This window comes from Hemibagrus wyckioides, linkage group LG26, assembly GCF_019097595.1.
Source record: "Hemibagrus wyckioides isolate EC202008001 linkage group LG26, SWU_Hwy_1.0, whole genome shotgun sequence".
Taxonomy (NCBI): Eukaryota; Metazoa; Chordata; class Actinopteri; order Siluriformes; family Bagridae; genus Hemibagrus; species Hemibagrus wyckioides.
The window spans coordinates 6,166,439-6,192,337 of NC_080735.1; the positions used below are offsets into that span (position 1 = coordinate 6,166,439).

The window sequence follows — 25,899 nt, forward strand, 5'->3', positions numbered from 1 at the left end:
TTAGTGGTTAGCACGTTCGCCTCACACCTCCTGGGTTTGAGTCTCGCTCCTGTTCACTGTGTGTGTGGAGTTTGCTTGTTCTCCCTGTGCTTGGCTATTTATCTAACTGGGTTTTCTCCCACAGTCCAGAGACATGCTTCTAGGCTGGTTGGAGTCTCTAAATTGCCAGTAGTGTGTGATTGCTTGCGTGAATTAGTGTGTGTGCCCTGCGATGGGTTGGCACTCCGTCCAGGGTGTATCCTGACTTGATGCCCGATGACGCCTGAGAACAGGCTCCCCGTGACCCGAGGATAGATTCACTAAGTGGTACAGACAATGAAATGAAAAAAGAAATGTTGATGACACACACATGTAATCTGCCTTTAAAACTAGGTTTGCACTAGGTATGTGTGTTATATGAACTGAAGGACGAACAAGAATGTGTCATAGAATATATAAGCAGTTGTATCTTAAACGTAAACTAAACAGCCAAGCTGACTTTATAAAGTACTCAAAAATACTACTTTAGACAATAGGTAAGTGTCATGTTTAGACAGTATATCTTTCATATACTATAAGAAGAGTTGGCCATTCAACAGATGCTCCATCGGCTTAGGATATATCAGGAATTTTCAGGCCAAGTCAACACCATTCATCATGTTCCTCAAACCATTCCTGAATGAATTTTGCTGTGTGGCTGGGTGCATTATCCTGCTGAAAGAGGCAAGTACTGTATGGGAATACCAATAGCATTAATAGGTGTACTATGCAAAAATGTTTAAGTAGATGCTATGTGTTAAAGTAATATCCACATGAATGAAAGGACCCAAGGATTCCCAGCAGAACATCCCACAGAGCATCGCCCTGTTTTCCCATAGTACATCCAATGTGAAGTGATCCATTGCTCTTCCATTGCTCTGTGGTCCAGTTCTGATGCTTACATGCTTATTGCAGGGGCTTTCAGTCTAAGATTTCGGTCTCAGATCAAGTGCACTTTGGATTCCCAAACAAGCAGATATGACTTAATATGGTTAAAAAAGTTGCTGGAAAATTGAGTGTTTAAAATCATTTTATTTTATCCCATTGATAAGGAGCAACATTGAATTCAAAGATGCAATTAAGATCAAAAGTAATACATTTGCTGCTTCCAAGGCATATGTACAAATCCAACCACGTAAATGCAAACATTGTACATATAATGTTTTTTCCATTTAACATTGAAACAATACTTAAAGCAACAAGTAATCAAAAAAAAGAAATTGCTTTATTTACTTTTAATTGCAGCTAGACTCCTAATGGATTTAGCAGAACTAAATGAAGACCAATAAATAAATAAATAAATAAATAAATAAACAAACAGAGTGAAGTTTTTTAACCAACAATAATGTTCTTCCTTGTCTGATAACATTGGGAATTGGTAGTAGATCAAAATTCCTTAAGGCTAAAAGCAGCAGATCTCTTGAAATAAATTTGATACTAACTCAAGAATTGGCCCTAATAAATAATCATTGATGTCCATAAAGGAGTAACTGGTGGAATATCTGAAGACCCTGGCTGCTTCAACATACAGAGTCTGTGTATGCAGAAGCTGTGTATTAAAATTAAGTTAAGATTAAGATCCCTGGGCATGAATTACCCCAGTAACCTCACCAGATATAAGCACACATGAGCAGTAACTGGTTTGTGAGTAACTGTGAAATAGCTAGATAACAGATGTAACCAAACAACGTAAATCAGACATTTAAAAAATGCTGATGAATGAATGTATTACCACTAATAATGTAGCCCATACTACAAATAGTCCAGAAGACAAAATAATACCTGAATTTGAATTTTCACAAATGATTGAGTTCTTTGGTACATGACCTGTATGATCATACTTGACCTATATAATCAGTGAGTGTTTATATCTTTTGTGATAATTGTTCATTGGTCCCTTGTTTGTCTTGAGCAGGTAAACTGCCTTCTGTTCTTCAGATAGATCCTCCAGGTACTGTACATTCTTTGCTTTTCCGGCAATAACCTGTATGCTTGACCCCATTTTCAACTTCTCAATTCTCAAAAAATTCTCAAGAAGGCAACAGACCAAAAGAGAGAGACTGTACATTTTTTAACAGGATGACTGTTGTAAATTGTTATTATTTTTATTTAAATTGTTTACTTAATTTAGTGCTGCCATTCAGAAGCTACATAAGATATTTCCCAGAAGACTAAATAGTAACAATTTGCACCAAGACTGAGACCGCAGAGCTACTTCTGTAATGCATGGGTGCAAAAATCTCTTATAGGTACAGGGAGCTCTCAAAAATCTACTTCTTTAGTAATCTGCAACGGTTTTCTCCTGATGGTTTTGTTACATCCAGGCAGAGTATATGTGTCAGGAACTACTGGGACAATTCCCTGCCAGACCACCAGAGGGAGTGCTGCCAGGTGTATTGCCACACCTTGTGGAATGTCATGTGGTTATGTCATGTGTTGTCACCTTGTCCCAATTATTCCTGATGTGTTACCTTAATTATACCTGCTCTTTTGTGCCTGTCTTTGTCACGTCATATTTTATTGTTGAGTTTGGTTTATGGTTTTTAATTATGTTGTGCCTTTTGTTTCAGTGACGACGTTGTGTATTTCAGGTATTGTTTATTTCATCTATATGTTACATCATGTTGTGTTAATACTTGAATCTGATCTGCGGCGTCTTTCCGAAATCTTGACAGTATGATTTGGTAGGAATTTTAAATTTCCAGCAATTACACTAATCCACTCTATATAATGTGATATTACCTTAAATCACAGAAAATGTTATCAGAAATAGACAAACTCATAGCAATTAAATACAACACAATAACACTTCCAGTTGAGAAATGAAAAAAAAATAAAATAAAATAACAAAGTGATTCTGACAAAACATCACTTCACTTCATCAATTACTGTATAAAATCCTACATAACATCCAAATTACAACTCCTCCTGCTCATTACTGTGCAGAGGCTGCAAGCGTAAAAGTTGTTACCATGGCTGGCACAATGAAGCTTATCTTCCAGAGCGCTGTGCTTCTCGTCTGCCTTGTGCTGTGGTGTTGTGTATTACAGGGATTGATACTGTGTAAACTTACTCAAAGTTGTGTCTTATTGTAATCTACTGAACTTAAGTAATTAGTAGTATCGATGCTGCTAATTCTTCTGTTTGTTGGAAGCTGTAGGGAGGTGGGTGCCATTTTATTTCTGTGAACCACTTTCTTCTGTTTTTTGTTTAGCTAGGGAGTTAGTGTACATTTCTGTTGTTTAGTTTATTTTATTTTGTCAGTTTAGGCAGTTTTACTCCCTAACTAGTCAGAGGGTCCTCTGTTTGTTGTGTTGGCTTTTCCCCCTACTGACATCTATTTTTGCTTCCTATTTTCCTATTTTACCCAACCAACTTTATTTACACTTTTCTCTATTACTCATGTACCATAGACTCTTAACATCTGGGACATAACGAATCATATTAGTGATTTATTTATTAGTGATTTGCCTTACTGGAGTTTGTCATGTTTTAGTCAGCAGACTATAAAACTAATTTTTGTCTTATTTTACTCAAAGGTATTTTGGTCAAAATGTAATCAAATGATTTTATACTATGTTCTTGTTTAGTGTTTGCTCATGACCACATATGAAGAACATCGAATATAAAATACCATACATCCACAGAGGAAATGATGGACAGTTTAAAAAAGGTAACTATGAGAAGATGTTTTGGCCAATGGATCAATGAATGTGTAAAGGTCAAAGGTTTACATACACCACTCACGTCTGCTACTGCACAGTGTTATCAACAATCTCCCAAACTTATTAATTATGACTGGATCGCTGGCTAACCTCACAGCAGTTGATCAGGCAACTGAATGATTAGAGTCAGTGTTCAACAACACACTAAATAATGGAGAAAATAATCCTCTTAAAAGAAAAAAAAATAGGCAAAGGAAAAAGGAAATATTAGCACTCTAAAACTGAAAACATCATGCAGAAGAATTATACATTTAAAGTCAGACAATGATAATGAACCCTGTAGATTACAGAATATCAGATCAGCAATTAAAATGTTAGACTTTCCTTTGAGAGATGAAATTAATTTAATAAAAATAATAAATCACAGGCATAGAAAATCCCCACCCACTTCCAACAGATGTGAACATGACCTGAAGCTATCCGCATCATTTTTTGTATTTCACTGTTGCCACATGATCAGCTGATTAAATAACTCCATGAATGTGCAGGTTACAGGAGTTCCTAATCAATATTAGGACTGTCCTAATAAATAATATATTATATAATGATGCTTTGTGATATTGTCTATTCTTAAAAGTGCAAATATAAATTGAATTGAATTGAATTCAGTTGAACCTAGGATAAAGACATTGAGACACAATAACTCTGTACATTTATCTTGTTATACTTTATATACTATCTACATTTCAAAATTGACAGTTAAAAAATTTAGTTATTTGATTGTTTTACTATATTAGGTAGTCAGAGGGTTCACAGTTTGTTTTGAGGTCCTAACTGAGTTGCTTTGATTTCCCAGTGGTATCGAGGGCAAAAAGGCACTGGCCCTAAAGGTAGGCCCTTAAATATAGGCACAGGTACATGCCAATTAACATTTTTGAGCTACTATTAACTAATTATGACAGCTGACCAATCAGCACCTTCCAAAATGTCATTACATCATTTTCAGAAGTCGTCCACACTGAAAAAAGAGACAGTAAATGAAATCTGTCTCTAATCTATTGTTATTCATTTCTTCTAATATGAACAAAGTAGACTGTCCTAATTGACTTGTTAAAAGAAATGTTTCGTAACATTATATTTGAAGTGAAATACAGTACGTGTATACAGTATGTACAGTATGTGTCTTTAGCTTAGGTGTATGTAAACTTTTGGCCTCAGGTGTAGAATCATCATTAGTTGAATAACAAGGATACCTTAAAGCAGTAGGATTTTGCTGAATTTCTCTGCCTTCACTGTCTGTTCCTGGATTACTGTAATTTTCATATTATAATTTTTTTTAGCAAATAAAAACGAATTAAAACAAAAACATTTTTCATTTTCAAGACACTAGACAAAAGAACTGTCAATAAAGACTTATCACGACAATTTCCACTTACAAACTGAATATAGCTGTATTAATTTTTTGCTAACTGGGGATTTTACTTTAGAACTCCGAATTATCTTTCTAAAGGCAAGAGGTATTTGTGTAAGATACCTTGTCCTGTCCATGCTTGTTTCCTGTTTCCACTCTTCTATCACCCATGTTCCTGAATTCCAGCTACCATCTAGTAATGATTTGTTAAGTGGATCCTGCTGTGGTGGTTTAGATGCAGCCCTTTGTGTTTCTTCTCACTTTTTCTGTTTGTGCTCTGGGACCTGATATGGCCATGACTCCCACAGTCTCTAGGCTACTGGTTGCTTCAGATTCCTTGACTTTTTTCCTTCCAGTCAGAACTAGGGATAGGATCACTTTCAGAAGAAATCAGCTACAGCACTTTTGATCATGCTTCACCCTGCTGATTTAGGACAGCATTTAAACTTTGGAAAGAATGACCATTCTCAGTTCTCTATTTAGACTTTTTCCATGACTTCCATGTGAAGCAAACAAGATTTACTCTGCTCAGTGAGAAACTGTTCATGAGACTATCAATACCTTACTAAGCATGTGTCTAATTGCCAATTATTTTAGAATTTGTATTATTGATCAAATATATCAGTTGTATAAAAGATCTAACATAATGTAAAGTACCAGATTCCATTAAATACATTTTTAAGAATCTTAGTAAGTCTGAGATAAATATTTTCTGTGTTGTTTTCTGAAGCCTTAACACAAGTAATGCTAAAGTTTCATTACGCTGACTGAGGTAAAAGCAGTGTTTTCCCCATCACTCTGGTTGCACACTTCATCCTCTTCCCCCTCTTCTCCATCTTCCTCATCTAGTTGGAGGCTTCCAGATGAGAAACGCATACGTGCTAGTGGGCCAGAATGTACCACTTTCCCTACAGCAGGACAGTAACATGGATAAAAGAGTTCAGATTCAGAATCGCTGTAACTGCCTGTGCCGAGCACACATAAAGATGTAGGTCTTTCTGGCAAAGGGGAAGGGCTTAGTGGAAGGTAGGTTGGCCTTGTTGGGACCCGGTGTTGTGACAGGTGGGGATAATACCCCAGAGGCCGATATTCTGATGCATATGCAGCAGCTGAAGAAGCAAGTGCAGCTCTCTGGAACTTCACATCTGGTTGGCTTGAGGTTCGGCAAGGTAAAGCACTTTGGAAGGAAGAGTCATCACTGTAGTGCCCTGCTTCTATTTTTCCTATGTTGTGCCTTCTGTTTAACCCCAGCCCCAGAGGTCCTCCTGATTGGCGGCACAGTTTAGATCCAGCCAATCCAAATTCAGAGAGTTGAAGCCTTTCCAGGCACTGCTGCCTTCGTGGTGGTGACAAAGAGGAAGCAGGTGAAAACGACTGGCCTGTTTGCCTGGGCAAATAATTCATAGGCTTAAAACTCTGGTGAGCTTGTGTGAGGCGGTCTAAGGAAGATGATGTGGGGTCTTGTAATAAAAAAGGGTATGTTGCCAGAGGGAAAGTTGGCAGCACTGGATGGAATTGCAGGTGGGGGCTGTTGGGATAGAGAAGAACCAAGTGCTGAGAGCTAGGGGACTGATGTCTCCTTGCCCCAGGCCTCTGAGAGCTTCTGCCTTGACGCTCTGCCCCTGATGTGGACATGGAACGTGGTTTTGATGTAACCCTGTTTGATTTGGCAGGCAGCCCTGATAAGGGACAGGATCGGTCAAGCCCCTCAGTAAATATATTTGTGCCACGCTTTGAAAGATCAGCATGGGGGAATTGATAGGCTTGCTCGTAAAGCTGCAGAAACACAAAAACTTTTAAGTACAGTGACATACAAAAAAGTTTTGTAACATCTTGTAACACTTGTGACATCTGTACCTGTTTGGATACATCAGTGAGCAAGTCGGGGGATGACTTGCACTGCCGAGATTCATGGGCAAGCTTGCAGTTTGACCTTTAAATAATGTACAAACATTTATATGCCAAATTTTTATTATTATACCAAACTAACAAGTGCTTTAATTAAACTGGGATTTGTCAGACTAAACTACATTTCTTACCTCTCAAATGGTACATGTTTGTGTTCTCCAGTGCCAACACACTCTAGGAGTTGCTTTTGTGTCCTGCCACTAAACAGAGATAAGACACACACAGTATTGAAAAATTGCCTTTCTTTCACCACAAACTGGTTTTGTGCTCACAACAACCAGTTAGAGGTGTTGACTTGGCCTCCAAATTCCCCAGATCTCAATCCAATCCAGTATCTGCGGGCGGTGCTGGACAAACAACTTACACCTCGCAACTTACAGGACTTAAAGGATCTGCTGCTAACATCTTGGTGCCAGATACCACAGTACACCTTCAGAGATTTAGTGGAGTCCATGCCTCGAAGGGGCAGGGCTGTTTTGGCAGCAAAATAGGGACTAACACAATATTATGCAGGTGGTCATAATGATCGCTGTATAATTGTGTGTGTGTGTGTGTGTGTGTGTTTTCACTTGTTTTTGCCAGTGTCTCTGTCTGCCTCTTTTGACACTACCTGTATCTGAAGCTGGATCCCTTGCTGGAAAACAATGACTTTTGATATGGCTTGGGCTCCTCAGCTAGCCGGAAGAAGGCATGATACTCCACACACATCTTCCAGAAAGTTTTACAAATATCTCTGCTTGCCATGGTGAATTCAACCATGTCCCTCCGTGAAGGCTGTTACACAGAGACAAATACATGCATCAAAAGAGCATTATTTGAATCAAAAATATAAAATTTTAAAACATATACAAATAGTGACACAGAGAAATTTTTTTTTACTTTCATATATTCCTTTAGTGGTCAGTTTAACAAGAGTATTTATTCATATTAGTTTAATAACCCCCTTCAGACACCTACACCCTCCACTCAAAACACTTCAGTTAGTATTCATTTCAATTATAATTAATTATAATGCAGAAGTCTATATGAAAGTTTGTATTTCTGTTTATAATAAAGCCTTTGCTCTAGCTAATAAAATAATATTACTAGTATAGCCGTCTTTTATCTCAGGAATATTGCTAGGATAAGAAATCTAGGCTGGATTATTGGAATGTCTTATTGACTAGATATTCCAGTAGGTACATAAACAAACTACAGTTAGTCCAGAATACAGAAGCTGGAGTCCTTAATTGAACCAGAAGATACAACCACATCACCTCTATCCTATACACAATGCATTGGCTCCTAATCAAATTTCACCTGCATTAAATGGTCTCACACCACAGTACCTGACAGAAATTTTGATCTGTAATGATTCTCCACACCAACTTTGATCAAAATGTGCAGGTTATTTGTTGGTACAGTGAAGGCCACAGCAGGAGGCATAGCTTTCTGCTACAAAGCCACACTGTTATGTAACCAATTTCAGACACAGACACAGTCTCAATATTTAAGGCTGAAAAAATATTTGTTTAGTCAAGCCTTTGTAAAGTTAAAGTAGCAGATCTTTTCTTAGATGAAGTAGGAAATGTGGAGAGCTCATGTTTTGTGATATGGGATAGTTAGATGCTGTCTCCTTCTCATTTTTACTTGTTTACCCAGGTTTGTTTCAGGACCTACTGACTCCCCCCTTTTACATATGCTGTCAGAGATACTCTGTCTTGCCAGAGTCCCTGTTTGCACCCTGCACACAACATACACTCATTACACTTCATTAAGACAATGACCATTATTAAAATCGTTATACACCAAAAATTGATCTGAGTTGAATTAAAAACGCATAACTGGATCATAACTCGTTATACCCGTTCAGTCAGGGAGAATGGGCAATATATGGAGCATGTGAATAATATTTTGAAGCTTACCCCAGAATCCGTGTGGAGTTTGATAAGGAAATTCCGCCTCTTGAAACTCAATTTTCGAATCTTGGCCCAGCTGAAGGTGTTGATTTTTGTGTTGCCCTTGGTAGAAGGAAAAGTCATATTATTAATATTACAAAGCATTAATAATTGCAGTTGCAAAGAAATAAATCTCTGTAGTGATTTATGCCTGTTACCTGAAATACCAGTACACCCATGTGGGTAACAGCCAGGTTGATCCTCATGCCTTCTCCATCATGAGCAGGATGTGGTCGAATGCCATACATATCCAATTTCCGAGCAACCTCCAGCAAATGCATGTCTGACAGGGCTGGAGTGTGACCTCTGCTCAAAAATTAATTAGAGGTTTTAAATATAAAAAAGTATATTTGTTTCTGTACAATTATTCCTATATCTATGCCATATTTGCAGGAATTTTTCACAGTTGGTGTCAGCATCAACTTAAAGTCTTGTCTCAGGATTATGTAAAGCTGGTATTTACTCTTAATTTCACAATGCAAATACAATTGTTTTGAGATTAGCTTTAAATATTGATCTCTTTTGACAGAATCATCTTGGTAATTCAACAAGGTTTAATTTGTGTTTCATCTAATAATAATGAAATATGTTAAGAAATGTTAAGTTACTAGCATATTTTACAAATAATAACCAACAATTTTCAATTAAGGTAATGCCCAGCTAATGGACGTTTCCTGTTATAAGGCAGAGGGAATGCTATAGGTGCTAGAAATTGAATCTCTGCATTTGAGTTTTTATCAGAAGCTGCTCGAAGTTAGACCTTTCATAGGCAGAAAGTCAGAATCCTGTGCCACATTGCAATAACAAGAGATATGTGTAGTAAAGGCTAAAGCAAAAATCCCTGCCTTCATCTTGTTGGCCATCTTAAGACATTACATTCAAAACTTTTTGCCATTAAGTGTGGGAGATGGCACAAACACAAAAGGCTTTATAAAGTCGATGTCAGGCCAGACCATTACCCAGGCTGAGTGGGATGGTGGGGTATGTAGAAGTGGAGTCTGCTGCAAAATTTAATAGGCTTTTAAAACAAGCAGGTAACAACCTAGTTCAGATCAGCCTACCTGACCATGTGTTTCTGACAGCCTACTTTTATTTGACTGTGTGTTCCCTTTCTGTGATTTTTAATTGAGTGAAAGTGTGATGCTTTGTTAGATTACTGCACATGTATATGAGTGATCTGTGTTGTGTGTGTGTTGATTTGCACCGCTGTTTCTTATGAAAGCGAATAATCTTGTGGTCCAGGTACTCCTGGTTTGGCACATATTGCTTAATCTCTAGGTGGTGTGCATCCAACTCTTCATCATAATCCCCAAGTTCTGCTGCAGAAACAACAAAATAAGTGAAAGTTTTTAGAATGACATTTTATAATGACCTGCACTTACATTTTGTTCTGTAACATTTGTTTGTCATTCCAATATGATACAGTATGTACCAGGGCACTCATATTATTTAACTGTAAATAAATAAATACAAACTCTGCAGCAAACTATATTTAAAAATAATACTTTCTGCACATGTTAATGTGCATAGTTCATTTATATCTGATGACCTTAAAAATAGAAAATTTTGGCAATTGTGGTTTGGACATTCTCCTATTAAGTCAGTATTTATTATTTATAGTAACTGCTTGCAAATGCTATTTGTAGCCATCTAGGAGAAAATCTATTGTTGTTCAGTGAATTTTCACCCATTCATCCTCACAGGTAAGTCCAAAATAAACTATATGGGCAAAGGTATATGGACACCTGACCATCACAGTTTGGGCCTTCCCCAAAGTCACAAAGTTGGAAGCACACAATATTATATAGAATGTTATTGTACACAGCGGTTTCTCTTCACTTGAACTTAGGGGCCTAGCCCAGACATGTATGTCAGTGCTCCCATGTACAAAGCTAGGTTCATAAAGACATGGCCTGCAATAAGCCCTAATGTCAAAGCCACTGAATGAACTGGAATGCCTTAGGCCTACACCCAATGTCAGTAGCTGACCTCACTAATTCTCTTGTGGCTGAATTGGCACAAATCCCCATAACCATGCTCCAAAATCTATTTATGATACTGCATTTTTGTTTCATGTGTGAGCAAAAAAGGACTTACCCTGCAATATATGAGAAACCAACAGTGCTGCACTGTTGTCATTACAAGTGAGGCTTCCATTGGACAAATCTTGTTTTATTTGCAGGGCAAATAGGTACCTGAAAACATAAAGCATAAACATAAAAAATAAATTTTATAATAAATATTATTATTACTATTATTATTATTATTATTATTATTATTATTATTATTATTATTATTATTATTATTATTATTAATAATAATAATAATAATAATAATAAATAACTAGAAATAAAAAAAATATCAGGTGCAACAAATCAGAATATTAATTTAAAACTACGAAATTTGATCCTGTAGGTTACAATATTACTACATCTTCTAAAAATAACCAATTCTTCCCTTAGTACTGGCTATGTGCTATAGGCCAATATCAAACCTCTCCTTTATCTCCAAGATCCCAGAATAGGTTATAGCACAGCAGTTATTGTCAGGAACAGCTGGACAGTTCCCTGCCAGGCCCAGAGAGGGCGCTGGCAGGTGAACCTCGGAAGCCTGCTTCTTTGTGTGTCTTTTGTTACGCCCTTCCTATTGTTCCTATCCTGAATGTGTCACCTGTATCCCATTAGCCCTAATGTCTACCCCTATAAATAGGGATCCTTGTGTTTGTGTCCTTGTCCATGATTGTTATCTGTACCGTGGTTTCTGTTGGGGTTTTGTTTGCTAGGTTCCATGTCCAAGCTAAGGTCTAGGTTTTGTTTTGTTTTGTTTTGTTTTGTTTTGTTTTGTTTTGTTTGGTTTTGTTTTGTTTTGTTAACCATGCCATGTCTAGTGTTACGTTTGTTTCCCTATGTCGTGTCTTAAATGTAATAAAAGCAGTGCTTTGCTGAATCCTGCGCATGGGTCTCATTACACCGTGTGCTGGCGTGCGCACACACCCCACGGGCGTCTGGGGTCGAGCCCCGCATAGGGCGGGGGTCCCAGATGTTACGGTTATACTCATGTATAGAAATAACAGTTACGAAATATGTCAATAAGGATTTAAGCCTCATCATAGTACAAAGACAGTACTGCTTAATTTGGTAAACATCCTACTACTGGCCTCTAATCCAGGTATGCCCATACACATCCTTGTTGGCCATGACTGTCTTGGAGGACATTTAGCACTTCTGACTTTAGATAAAATGTAGTATCTAGAATGTCGGTTATAGTGAATGTTGACCCGAGATGTACCTCTGCAGAGTGAAGGAAGGGTTTTGATTTGTGTGATTGTTTATTATAGAGCATGTAATAGATCTGTACATTGTACATTACAAAACATTGTACATTAAATTCCTAATCAGTAATAATTTATTAATGATAACACTTTAGAAAGATAAGAGATCTAAAACATTTTTGTTATTTAGCTTGGAGAACAGACTTTTGTCAACAGTCTGATTGTCTGCTCCCTGGCCTTGGCTCTTAACTGTTATGAATTAACTAGGCCAGTTCTGAGACTATGTGTTACCCTGCAAGAAATAAGCAGAATTTTTTTTTTTTTTTGTAAAGTGCAAACAATACAGGCAAGAAAACAGGAATTATATCACTACAGGAACGATCATATGGGCATTTACAGCCCATATTGTGTACAGTCTATTTTATAGTGTTGAGTATACAGTAGCCTTTGTCTGAATTTGAGATGTACATGATACACATATGTCTGATAGAGACACATAGAAGACATTCATTAAAATACAAAACAATCCTGACACCTTTTGTTATGGCAGCCACATTTGTGTTTAATCATGGAGAGGTTTTATGCCTTTTTTCTTTAATAAAAAAAAACTAATATATGTATATATATAAACCACAGTAAACCTGTGAGAGAGGGTCAGCTGGATCATAGCACACATATACACACATGGTGGTGTCTGGAGGTACCAGACAGACACCACCATACCATGGACACTCTGCTATTGAGGACATTAAGTTCCACCAGACACAACATCAGGCCTTCCTTGACCTGTACCAATGAACAACAGCAGCTAATTCAGGCCATCTTACAGGAGTATACATGATGGGTTCTCCAGATGTTACTACAACCTGCGGGCGATCTGCCAGCCTGGCTGGAATGCTTACAATAATGTCCTAGATGCTATTCTAGCACAACAGCTGCATGCAAATGGCCCAAGAAAGAGTGCTTTTGGAGGAAGCCTAGCTGACCACAAAGCTGCTGCCACCATGTGTGCAGCTGGAGTACCAGACCATGAAGTAGGTGGTGCTGCAACAGGTCAGTCAGACTCCAGAGGAAAATCACCTTGGTGAGGTTGGCCATTTATCCAACCATTTACCTCAGTGCACGAGCACAAGGAATCTGTTTTGTTGTGGATGCTAGCTAAGGGAAGGGTGTGGTGCTGGAACAATTCATTACATGGCTCAGTATAACCATGGAGTGGGTCCACTGCCACTATTAAAAATACCTAATACCTATTAAAATAAAAACCTTCTAGACTTTATAGATGCTTTAACAGCTTTCTATAGAGCCTCCTATACCCAATTACTTGGTCAGGAATGAAGGAGTCTTTAAGTTTTAGCAACATATTAACAGTAGCACTTTTAACAAATTATGCAAATGTTCCTTAAATATCCTTTATTTAAAAATACGAATGATTTATTGAATGAATGATTTTAGAGTCTGGGGGATTTATCTATATTTATTTCTATTTTTCATGAAGAAAGATCAACATTAAATGATAAAAGACACAATATATATTATATAATTTAAGGTGAAGTTAATATGATTTTTGCTTACTCATGATGTATACATGACTATCTTTTGTTCACTCATATTTTTGTCATTGCTCATGTTCTTTTCTGTTTTTCTCTCATTTTAGCCTTAAGCATTATCTATATGGTCTTGAGTGTTTTGTTTGAATGTGCTTCAGTATAAAAGTCGACTGTTTTCAACGTATGTTTAAACTATGTAGTGTTCAGGTTGTCACTGTGTGTGCAATAAATTCTCTTTTTGACTGTACTTTACATCTTGGTAAAACAGCAGTGTTTTGATCAACAATGATTTTAACAATGATTTTATAATGTTTCACTCCTCTTGGATAGAACAAACTAATTTCACTAATTTCATAATTAAAATCAGTACTGGACCGTCAGGGCAAGCAAGACCTTCTCTGCTGGCCTAAACAGCAGTGATCTGAATCACTGACTTGCATTTTAATATATTTAACATATTTTTCCATGAATGTGTATTAAATTATACGCAATAGTCTATTCTCTACATTTCATAGCTTTTTTCTTGCATCCAGTAGTGTATATTTATGATAAGAGTATTTATCCAATCATATTTCGGCCAGTGGCTGACATCATGTGTTGCCTGGGCGAAAGAAATCTGCCTTAAGGCCTTCAGAATCAATAGTGCAGGCGCCTGTAGCTTAAAATAAGTGGCAATGAAATTGTTACATTAACCAATCAGATTTCGAGTTTGCGTCACTGGGGCCATCTAACAGGCATACGATTACGTCAGCAATTTCACGTCTTTTGATTGGATAATTGGAGCAGTCAGAGGCAATGAACCGCACAAACTAAATTAAATATATATACCGTATTGTCCCGAATATAAGACGTCCCTGATTATAAGATGACCTTCCCTTTTCAAAGTGTACCGTTTGGAAAAATGCATTTTGAAGACCAACTCTTGTTTTTTATAAAGAAAATGCTTTAATTTGAAAATAATTTCATCTGTCATAACATATAACCTTCAGTCCATCTGGATTTAATAACAGTTAGGCTGTGCATCTCAATGTGAAAAAATACATAGCCTACCAATATTTTATTAACAGTAGAAGTCTGCCTCAGAGAGAAAAATAACAGGCGTGATTGGATAACAAAGTGTAATTAATAATAGTGCAATAAACATACTGCAACAAACAGTACAGCAATAATCAGAAGTGCAATGAACTGTTTTATCTTGCCAAACTTGGCTCCTCAAATCATCATGTCATTCCTGTCAGTCAGTCTATTCCACAAGCTCAGTCTCCATCCAGCCTTTTTTTCTGAGCACAAACGAAAATTTCAGCTGGTATTGCCTCTTTGGGTACCGTCTTGCGCTTTAAAATCACGTACAGGGGAAGTTTGGTCCCGTTAGCGAGACACGCTAGCATGACAGTCCTATTTTTGCGGGTGTATTGACGTGTAAAAGTCTAGAGCTCGAATATAGGACGACATCGTTTACTGAGATGCATTTCCATGAAAAAATATAGTCTTATATTCGGAACAATACGGTATTTTAACTCACAATGGCTGACAGAGGAGAAGAAATCAATTTGGTCGCAGACATCCTTACAAATGTATTTTCAAGGCGAACTGTAATAAAATGGACTATTCCTTGTGAGGTGTGAAATACTGTAGTCTAATTTCTTTTTTACTTTGCTATTTAACGGTTGATTAGTATCTACTGCCGTGGCGTCATAATGATGGTATAGAGGTGGATTCATTCAGGAAGGACACCAGTGAAGGCCTAGGTGTGAAATGCACGGCCCGCCACTGTGTAATAGATTCTTGACTTACATATTTCTCTAAACTTATAGTACCAGAAGCAATCTAACCTTATCTAGAAATAATCAGTGTCCTTAGCACTGGCTATGTACCAAAATCTTTCAAGCTAGCAGTTATCAAACCCCTGCATAAAAGCTCACCAGAACCCCTGTCAGCTATACAAATATAGGTCAGAATCACACTCCCATTTATCTCCAAGAACCTAGAAAGGGAAAGGAAACAGATTCATGAAATGCTAGAGTCCTAGTGTTACTAGAACCAGAAGAAATGACCACATCACCCCTATCTTATTCGCAACAAATTTCTCATTGATTATAAACTACCACCTGTGAAGCATTGAATGGTCTTGCTCCACAGTACCTGAGCCAACATCTGGTCTTTTATGAACTTCCACACCTACTTTGATCAGAAGCTGCAGGATCTTTGTTAATATTCTGGATAGGATAGAATAGTGAAGGCTATGGTTCAAAGCTTTCTCTTAGAAAACACCAGTTATGAAAGCCTTCCAATTTGTTTTCACGACTCAGACACAGTCTGACAAATTTGTTTAGTCTCCACTCTCACACATTCACTCAGGTTTGTTGATGGTGGAGTGGCTGGCTGCTTTATGTCCCAGGGCAGCCTCATGTCTATCATCATAGCTAGTCTTGCCAGAGTGCCCGCTTGCACTCTATACACAATATTTAATCATTGGGTTTCTCTTTCTCTCTCTCTCTCTCTCTCTCTCTCTCTCTCTCTCTCTCTCTCACTCTCTGTCATGCTACACATGCTACTCCTGATATACCAGTGATTCTGACCCCTTCTACTCTCTGGATCTGCCTGATCCACCCTGATGTCCTATGTTTTGGTTCTCATTACATGAAACCCACATAGTTTTGTGAGGTTTGCCCCTCATGAACAGCCTGGAGATCAATGAGATCAATGCTGTGGATGGTACTAATAGTTGGTCATCCTTACCTGGTCAAGCCTTTCTGCAGTTGGCCTGGGTCTGGTGGGAAAAACTTCACAATAAAACGAAATGCCAGCTCACTGGAGTCTAACGAGAAAAAATATAAACATGAGCATTTTGTAATTCTTTATTTACATTGTAGGTATGCGAGCTTACATTCACACAAACTATGCCACATACTCACTTTTGATTTGTTTTGCCAGTGGCTTCAAAAGTTCAAGCCACACCTAAAATATATACATTTGCCAGAATTAGTTTTTTAATATTTTCTAAAGCATTTTAAACATTCTAATAATATGTTTGCCATTTCCATAAGATTCAGTTCAAATACAGATACACTTTTCGTAACTATATTCTACTTCGAGACAATAGGAAATTTGCTTTCCATGTTGAATACCACACTGATAAATACAGGCCATCTTACATGTCTTACAGTATAGAACTACCTGTGTGTTAGTGATATTGAGGCTGAAGATTAGTACTCTACAGTCCTATTCATTACAGGATAAATGCATGACTCACATAGTTGCCACTATGGTGACGGAATTCCAGGCCAAAGTACTCCTTCTCCAGGAGCTTAAGGTGTCCACACACCTTGTTGAAAAAGTCACAACCCAGGATTTTGGGCTGTAAGATCATGAAAGTGGAGTGGATTATAGTAAAGGCCAATAATATTTAGATCTATGTTTTGCATTAACTATTGCTTGAGCTTATGCACATGCAAAATCTTATAAATGTATTACAATTGTTTATGATCTGGTGAATGTGAAGCCATATTACATGATTCCAATCATTTTCAAACTCCTTAGACATTGAGTCTCTCCTGTTCTGTTGATGAAAGCATTGAAGGAAGAGAGCTCTCTCCTCAGAATAGAAATGTAACATCAATAAAATGAAGGTCAGAACTTTACATTAGTCTGCAGTGACGCTTCCCTCTAAGGCATCTTAGGTATTTTCAATAACTGTAAGGCAACTGCAGGTGGGGTGCCATTAAAGATGGAAAATATGAAAAAAATAAATATTTAAATGACCATTTCAGACTTGTCAACACATTTTGTATAAAACCTCTGCATTTTAACAACACCGTGTAAAAACAGACTAAAAGGTGCAGTCTTTCTCTCTCATGAAATTTGGATCCAATCAACCGTATCTGAAATGGCTGGCAGTTGTGTAGGTGTTTTGAGCTCTTTAGATGTGCTGATGTGGCACCTAAACCCTGCCAGCAAAATAGCTGGGGTACTAATTAGATTTGTGCATTCATTTACTCAGGTTTTTACATTGTCACCTGGATGTAAACATGCTATGTGAGGAATAATAAATGAAAGATCATGCTTTTACGCAAAACTAATGCACATCTGGGGGTGGGGGGTGGGTGGTATGGCTGTGATGTGGCTCAAAGTCTTTAGAATTTGTTTATGTACAAAACATCAGTTTATAGTTAGATTAATAGCGTGGATCATCCAAGGGGTAGTTTCAGTTCTCCAGCTAGCAAAGTTATGCATTATTAGCTAAATAATGCTAATGCCACTTACACCCTATTGCCCTTTTTGGGACACCCCTCCAAATCACTGAATTCAGGTGTTGTTTTTCAGGGGTTGGGCTCGGCCCCTTAGTTCCAGTGAAAGAAACTCTTAATGCTTCAGCTTCATACCAAGACATTTTGGACAATTTCATGCTCCCAGCTTTGAGGGAGCAGTTTGGGGATGACCCCTTCCTGTTCCAACATGACTGCACACCAGTGCACAAAGCAAGGACCACAAAGACATGGATGAGCGAGTTTGGTGTCCTGACCTCAACCCGATAGAACACCTTTGGGATGAATTAGAGTGGAGACTGTGAGCCAGGTCAAAACTGGGATGTCTGTCTTTACATGCACATGAATATTATATGGAGGTGTCCCACCCTTTGCAGCTATAACAGCTTCAACTCTTCTGGGAAGGCTTTCCACAAGGTTTAGGAGTGTGTTTATAGGAATTTTTGACCACTACACTTGAAGCGAATTTGTGAGGTCAGGCACTGATGTTGGACGAGAAGGTCTGGCTCACAGTCTCCATTCTAATTCATCCCAAAGGTGTTCTATCGGGTTGAGGTCAGGACTTTCCTGGAGGAAGTTCCTCCACACCAAACTCAATATAGTGTATCATGGCATTTGCAATGAATTAGCTAGCTAGCTACAATATATGTGGAGTGTCTTTAGTTAGACTACACCATACTATCCTACATCCTATATGTTTTATTTTTTTACTGTCCCTCTCCGAACAGCAATGAAACATACGCTGAGCAGCACATTTTCTTCTTATTTTCCAAGCTGCCAGCACTCTCCCAGTCAAACAGCAGTAATCAAGCACTGTGTATCAATCAATGCCCAAGATAATAGTTGGGTATTACCAATTTGAGGGGACTGACTATCTGATTTATTACAATAAACTATCAGTCGATTTGGAACACCAATAATGTTACAAAAACAATATTGTGGTATTAAATATAGGGGGGGTTTATTTGCTAGTTCTGATGTATTGGAGGGTGGGAGGGTAACCTCTCAAATCCTCCATGGAAACGATGCTCCTGCACATTTCAGTTCACATTTTTTCTTCATTCTGATGTTTGATGTGAACAATAACAGAAGCTCTTGACCTGTTTCTGCATGATTTTATGCATTGCGCTGGTGCCACATGATTGACTGATTAGATAACTTCATGAGGTGGACTGATTTTGTTCACAAAATTCTGATGAAATCTGAGCAAGGCTTTTATATGGGACTTTACTCATAAAAAACAAGTCAGTAGAGACTGCCCACACACAATCATTCTGCAAGTGTGACGCTCAAACCCTCATTTAGGCACCACACCATTAAAATATAGGCTACTTATCTGATCAGTAGTGTGTGTGTGTGTGTGTGTGTGTGTGTTTGGGAGAGGGGGAGACCTTCCTGACTCTATATTTACTGTGACAGAAAGGGATAGAACATTGCTATTATCTTGTCAGAGGCCATATTAAGGATGGAGACAGAGGAGGTTTGAGAAGGAACCACAAAGACTTAAGTAAAGGAAAGCCATTTAACGTGGCAGTAATAGAAATATATCATTTAAAAATCATGTCTTTATTCTGTTTATATTTAATATGTTAATTTAAACTTGACAGCATGAAGGAATGGAATGTAATAATGGATTGCAGTAAATATCAGCAAATTCCTGAAGTAAATAGGACAACTGAGGTTTATATAACAGGACAAAATATCCAAAACATACAAAACATACCTTACAATCCACTATGAGCTACTTAAACCATTTCTAAAAAAAATTTGCAACATGGCCCTAGAATATCTCAGAACAAGAACTTCTGCAAGAAGTAGTCATTAAAATTCCTGAAATAAAAATACATAGACTTTCAACTAGGTATAAAAAAGCATTGCCAGCTGTGATATCTGCCAAATGAGACTTACCAGTGTGCCCAAACATTTCCATTTGCTACAATTACAGTTATTTCATCAACTATAATAGCATTCATTAAAGTAACTGTGCATTACCATTTATAGAATTGTTATTTTTCACATTCATTGCTATAGAACTTTTGCATACAAATGTATATATAGTGTTGGTATCAAATTTGTACCAAGTTAAATCTGATCTAATTGATATATTGATATTTTTATGCTACAAAAGCTTGTAATTTTCATGGCAATATTTCACCTGTGAAAAACTATTCTCAAAACTGATCTTTCCATTCATTTTCATTTTAGCATGAGATTAGGTTGGTTAGCTAACAAAAAAAGCTATTTAAACCAACAGTTCATGTGTTATTTCCTTGTATTAAAATACAAAGGCAACATATCTCTATACAAAATGTCATGTTCTTTATCCTGCTTTTATCTGCTCTTCCATGCTTGTTTGCTGATCATTTCTTTAGCCTGAGGAGGAACAGAAGAGCTGACACTAAATTCAGATTTGGGCCATGTGTGTCCAGTGCAGGCCTAGATATTTACCCCTATTCTTCAACCTGCATAATGGCTCCACTCATGTCCCTTTCCTCTCAGTCACTCTGTCTAAAAGGTTTCCTTTTCCAGTGTCATGTCGCTCTCTTTCCCTATGTGTAAATTCAAAAGATAACCTGAAGCACCACACACAGCAAACACACTCTGTGTTCCATTATTGTAATGTAGTACAGTGTTAAACCTTAAGCTCATTTCTGTTCACATTCTGCAACATGAGCTCAGCACAGGGGTAGAAAACTAAATGTAGCCTCTTTTTTTTTCTTTAAAGAAACTGATTTATAAATACTAATTACAGTGTTAATTGCTTTAAGAAACAAAAGTCCATTTTGCCACAACTTTTGTTCCCCTGTCCTGATCTGAAGAGGGAGTGTATGACAGCTGAGCTGAAGTTTGAACAGATATGATTAAGAATGGTGGAAATATTAAAATGATAATAATATGAACGAGACTGGAGGCGTTTATGACACCGCTATGACAAAGGCGCGCTCTTTCACAACTGTAAATTAAATAGCTGTAAATAAATAATGGGAAAATATGATATAAAAAAAAATCAGCAAATTATAGTGTTATTATTTTTCCATCTTAAAGAATGACACATTAAGAAAGCATGCTTGATGAGACAATAACAAAACACCAAACAGCAATACGTGGGATAATATTTTACCTCGACCTCGAAAACTCGCTCGCTGTCGTCTAAGAAGATGACTCGGAGGCGCAGTGTCTCTCTGGCTTTATGGTGCTGCGCGCTGCTTCTGCCATGTGCCTTCACCAACTCTGATCTCTCTGCCATCTTTCACTGTCCAGTGAAAGACTCCGATCTACATTCCATCTTTTAATTCCTTCAGGAAGAGCGTTTATTCACAACGGGACCTGAACTGTGGTGTGAACACATGGCGCACGAGTCGCGCTTTGGCGCATCCTTCCGTGGAGACACTCGCAGTTACGTAACATTCTCAGCACCATAAACACTCATTACACTACACTTCTTTTCTAAATTCAGCCATTTAAGTTTGTTGGAACACAATGTCTTTGAATAAAAGGCTTAAAAGTTTATTTTTACTGAATATAACCTACTGCAAACTTTTAAGCTTCTCTGTGCTGCCAATAGTCACATTCTGTTTAATATCACACAGTCGTCATACGGTGGATTTACATATATTGATTAAGTGAAATTCAGACTTTTTTTTGTTGTTGTAGAAATGCCTGACACAAATATCATGGCTTAAGTGATGTAGTATCAGATTGTCAGGAACTGCTGGGACAATTCCCTGCCCGACCACCAGAGGGGCAGGTGTACTGTGTTATACCTTGTTGAACATCATGTTGTTATGTCATGTGTCTTGTCACCTGTTTTCAATTACTCCTAATGTGTTGCCTTATTATTATTTGATTCCTGTCTTTGTCTAGTCATTGTTTATCGTTGTGTTCGGTTTCTTGGTTTCTATTGTGTTTATTCATGGTTTCCGTGATGCCTTTAGGTATTTATGTTTGCTTTATTTCATTTCATGTCATGTCATGTCATGTTTATGTTTCGTCATATGGTTTGTGTTATTTTTGTGTATAAAAACAAGGACTGTTTTTAATCTGCACTTGGGTCTGAGTCTCTCTGAAAACACATATAAGAAGGTGCAGTTGAAATCCTGTAAAGATCTTTTACAGTTTAATTATTTTTATGTGTTCACGTGTGTTGGGACGATCTTAACTATTTGTATGGTATGCTATGTTAAATAAACTAAAGAACTAAAAAAAATCCTTACATTTGTGTTAAACATGGTTGACAACTCCTGTCTGTTAAAAATATGGTAGTAATGCTTATTGCAATATGGCTAAATTCCTTGGCCATATTTATATTTTATTTATTTAAAAATTGAAGGTCTGATATTTGCTGTAAAGGTTGCAACCCATCTGTGAGGTAGCTTTTATATTATTACTATTAAACTCTGTGTGTGGGGGGGTGGGGGTTGGGGGGTGGCACCTGTGGTTGTGAGAGATGTATTGGTATACCCTTTATATCAGCACTTTTCTATATCTACATCCAGTTCCTGTGAAAAATTGGCAGCTACAAAACCAGTAAAGGGTATAAAAAGAAAGGGGAAATGAGGGGCAAAAAAATTGCACACCCCAATCAAACAGAAACTCAGAAATAACTTTAGAGGATGTAAATTCTTTAACTGACATGAGCAAGAACCTACATGGTGATATCAGATTCATATTAAAACAAATATAATTGAGAATTTGGAGGCTTTTCTTTGACTATACCAAGAAAAGTATTTGGCCAGATGAGAACTGGTCAAACAGATCATTGTGCTCACAAAGTTTTCACCCACAGCAGGGCAGTAATCTTCTGTTACCTGGAACTGGTCATTGCTGCATCACAGCAAGGGAGAACAAAGAGAAAAAAACAAAGGAAGGGGGGGGGTCACTCAAAAAGGGGAACCCAAATCCCCCCAACACACACACACACACCAGCCACACAATCATGATGGACTTTTGCAGTAACAAAGCTTTATGATTTGAGTTTCACTTCCTCCAGTGTTTGAGGTAATGGGAAATGTGAAAGTGCTAACAATAATTTTGAAATAAATGGTTTTCCTGTTGAAATGTTCTCGTTTATCTCGTGCTTACTTTACTGTTACGAAATTAGAAATAAATATGATTTATTTACGCTTATGTTAGAGAGCCTCTGTGGGGGATTGCAATTGCGAAAAAAATATATGCATATATATTCCATATGTTTAGAAATCTAAGTCTGCTACATGTGACTACGTGTGATGTTTGGGGTCACAATGACCCCAGTAATGAAAGCTTTGAATCCATTTGGTACAGTTTCTGGTGCACTTTCTCAATACAAAGCACGCTCTCTCGCTCACACACACTTTAGTAAATGTAAGAGTTAAATAATGAAAATACATTACAAAAATTTTAACAGTACATTTTTCATAACATATTCATGTTAAGGTGGGCATCACTGAAAATAATTAAAGGTCAATTGAACAAACAACAAAATTTTATTATTACAATATGTATTAACAAAGCTCTCTTTTTGAACAAATGCAAGTATTTTATACATTATGCAAGTATTGTATACAGTTGTTATGTGAGGATATTTATTCATGAAATATACACTTGAAGGTAAAAATGTAACACATTAAACATATAATGGTGTTTTACTGTTAAATTTGAAGGTACTCTGTATTTAGTTGCTACTATAACATTATTTTGATGTTTTAAAAACGTTTCACCCCACTATATTTACATCCACTATTTTCACATGTACAGATTAATGTTTTAGGAATTTGACAAGATTTCCCTGTAAATCTTACTGACATTTTTTTCAGTGTAGGAAACCTTTTAGTCAGAGAGACTAAGGGAAGGAGACTTACAGAGTGTACCCGTTAGGCATGTTGAAGAATAAGAGTAAAAATCTAGGCCTGCACTGGACACAAACATTGCTCTAATCCAGACTCTATGCCAGCCGTTCTATGTCTCCTCAGGCTAAAGAAATAAGCAAACAACCATTGGGGAGCAAAGATGCAGGTTAATTGGGGCAGTCATGGGAAACATTACAAAAAACACTAGTATAGTATAAAGAGGAAGACTGAAAGGAGATATAATGGCTGTATGGAAAACCCCCACAACAATGGTTCAGTGATGCACCACTGTTGGGTTTATATGGGTTTGCTGGGTTAAACTGTGTTTTATGAACCTATACTTAATCATCAAAGAAATAAGATCAAAATCATTGAATGTTACTCAGATTAAAAGATTTTTACATAATATTGTGATCAAATAAATTAGGAGATTTTTTTGTAAAATGTAAAATCCTGTGTTATGTGGCTACTGCAAGAAATAACTTCTGAAATGTTACCTTTCAGTGGCGGTATTCTACTGTGATTATTACTCAACCTCTTCAAACTGAATTTTAGAAATATTCAGGTTATGAAACTGAAAAAAGTTTTCTAAACCTTCCTGATCTATCTTGGTCATTCATTCTCATTTACAGAAGAGTATTCAGTGCTGCACCTTAAGTTGGCATTACTGTGGATGGTACCATGGAGAAAGCATAAAGATGGCTTAGAGCTGCAATTTGAACACTATGAACAGTTTTGCACTCAAGTCCCCGTTATTAAACAGCTGATCTTCAACAAAATAGGCTTCATGTTAAAAGTAAAAAGAATTCAGAAATAACTCTGATGCTTACACTCACCATCTGCTATAATAAGTTAATACCTGTTCATCTATGAAGTCCAGCAATTCAGGTAATATTCACACCAAACATCAAAATGAAGAAAAACTGTTATCTCTGACTTTGGCATGGTTGTTGGTACCAGATGGACAAGTTGGAGTATTTCATAAACTGCTGATCTCCTGGGAATTTCTCACATAATAGTCTTCCCAGGAGATCAGCATCAAACCAGTCCATCTGGCACAGACACTGATGCCACGGTTAAAATCACAGGCATCACCCGTTCTCCCCTCCATCATCCTGGGGAATGTAAGATCTCTCCCCAATAAGATGGATGAGTTAGAGCCATTCACCTGACACCAGAGAGAATACCAGCAGTGTAGAATCATGCTGTGTACTGAGACATGGCTAACCAAGCTAATCCCAGATACGAACTTTGGATTGATTTCACCTGGTCAAGGCAGACAGGAGAATGGAGAGCGGTAAGAGAAAGGCAGGAGGGCTGGCAGTATTTGTGAATGATCGATGGTGTAACACTAGGCATATCACACTGGAGGAGGAAATCAGCATCAATGAGCTGTTAGCCATCAGCATGAGGCCATATTATATACTGAGGTAATCTTGCATGTAATTGAGGTGGCTGTGCATGTTCCCCTTTCTGCATGCGCTGTTACACTCAGTCATAAGCAGGCTGCAAACACAGCACTCATAGGCCCTCTTTCTTATCTCTGGGGAAGTCCCCAGAGATAGGAAAGAGGGCCTGTGAGTGTTGTGTCTATAGTCTGTAAGTGTTGTGCTATGCTGTGTCAATAATGTTCCTCCTTTTCACACGCTGCCCACTTTCAGTCAGAGACAATAAAATTCTGGACATATTGTATACCAATGTCAAAGAGACTTACAACTCCACCATTCCCTCCCCTGAGAACATTGCTTCACAACCTGGTGTCTGATCTCCAGCTGGTGTACAAAACTATGTCACCCTCGCAGTAAATTCAATTCAATTCAATTCAATTCAATTTATTTTGTATAGCGCCTTTTACAATGAACATTGTCTCAAAGCAGCTTTACAAAAGAAGAAAACAGAGAAAGGGGAGGGGAAAATGAAAAATAATAATAAAAAATAAAAAATAACTAATTAACTAGAAATAAGAATAAATTATTAAATTTTATAATTAGACTATTTTATCCCTAATGAGCAAGCCTGTGGCGACGGTGGCAAGGAAAAACTCCC

The 25,899-nt window shown here is 37.4% G+C and overlaps 1 protein-coding gene across 1 annotated transcript; it reads right to left on the reverse strand.

Annotated features, from left to right (window-relative positions):
* Nucleotides 1-1,132: 1,132 nt before the first annotated feature.
* On the reverse strand, nucleotides 1,133-21,369 carry LOC131346555 (FERM domain-containing protein 7). Its single transcript, XM_058380039.1, has 12 exons — nucleotides 21,147-21,369; nucleotides 17,014-17,118; nucleotides 16,676-16,718; nucleotides 16,500-16,578; nucleotides 11,037-11,134; nucleotides 10,144-10,258; nucleotides 9,098-9,245; nucleotides 8,907-9,002; nucleotides 7,613-7,776; nucleotides 7,134-7,202; nucleotides 6,952-7,027; nucleotides 1,133-6,870 (listed from the first exon to the last, which is right to left on the reverse strand). Exons 1-12 carry the CDS (start codon nucleotides 21,270-21,272, stop codon nucleotides 5,842-5,844), a joined length of 2,148 nt encoding a protein of 715 aa, XP_058236022.1. The 5' UTR covers nucleotides 21,273-21,369; the 3' UTR covers nucleotides 1,133-5,841.
* Between the last annotated feature and the right edge of the window lie 4,530 nt (nucleotides 21,370-25,899).

Bases quoted from the DNA above. Each gene is read 5' to 3' on its own strand.
- LOC131346555 (XM_058380039.1), bottom strand. From the start codon at position 21,272: ATGGCAGAGAGATCAGAGTTGGTGAAGGCACATGGCAGAAGCAGCGCG. The intron at 16,719-17,013 runs GTGAGTCATGCA...TATATATTTTAG, and splicing joins GTCACCATAGTGGCAACTAT to GTGTGGCTTGAACTTTTGAA. The intron at 7,777-8,906 runs GTAAGCTTCAAA...TCTGTGTAACAG, and splicing joins AACTCCACACGGATTCTGGG to CCTTCACGGAGGGACATGGT.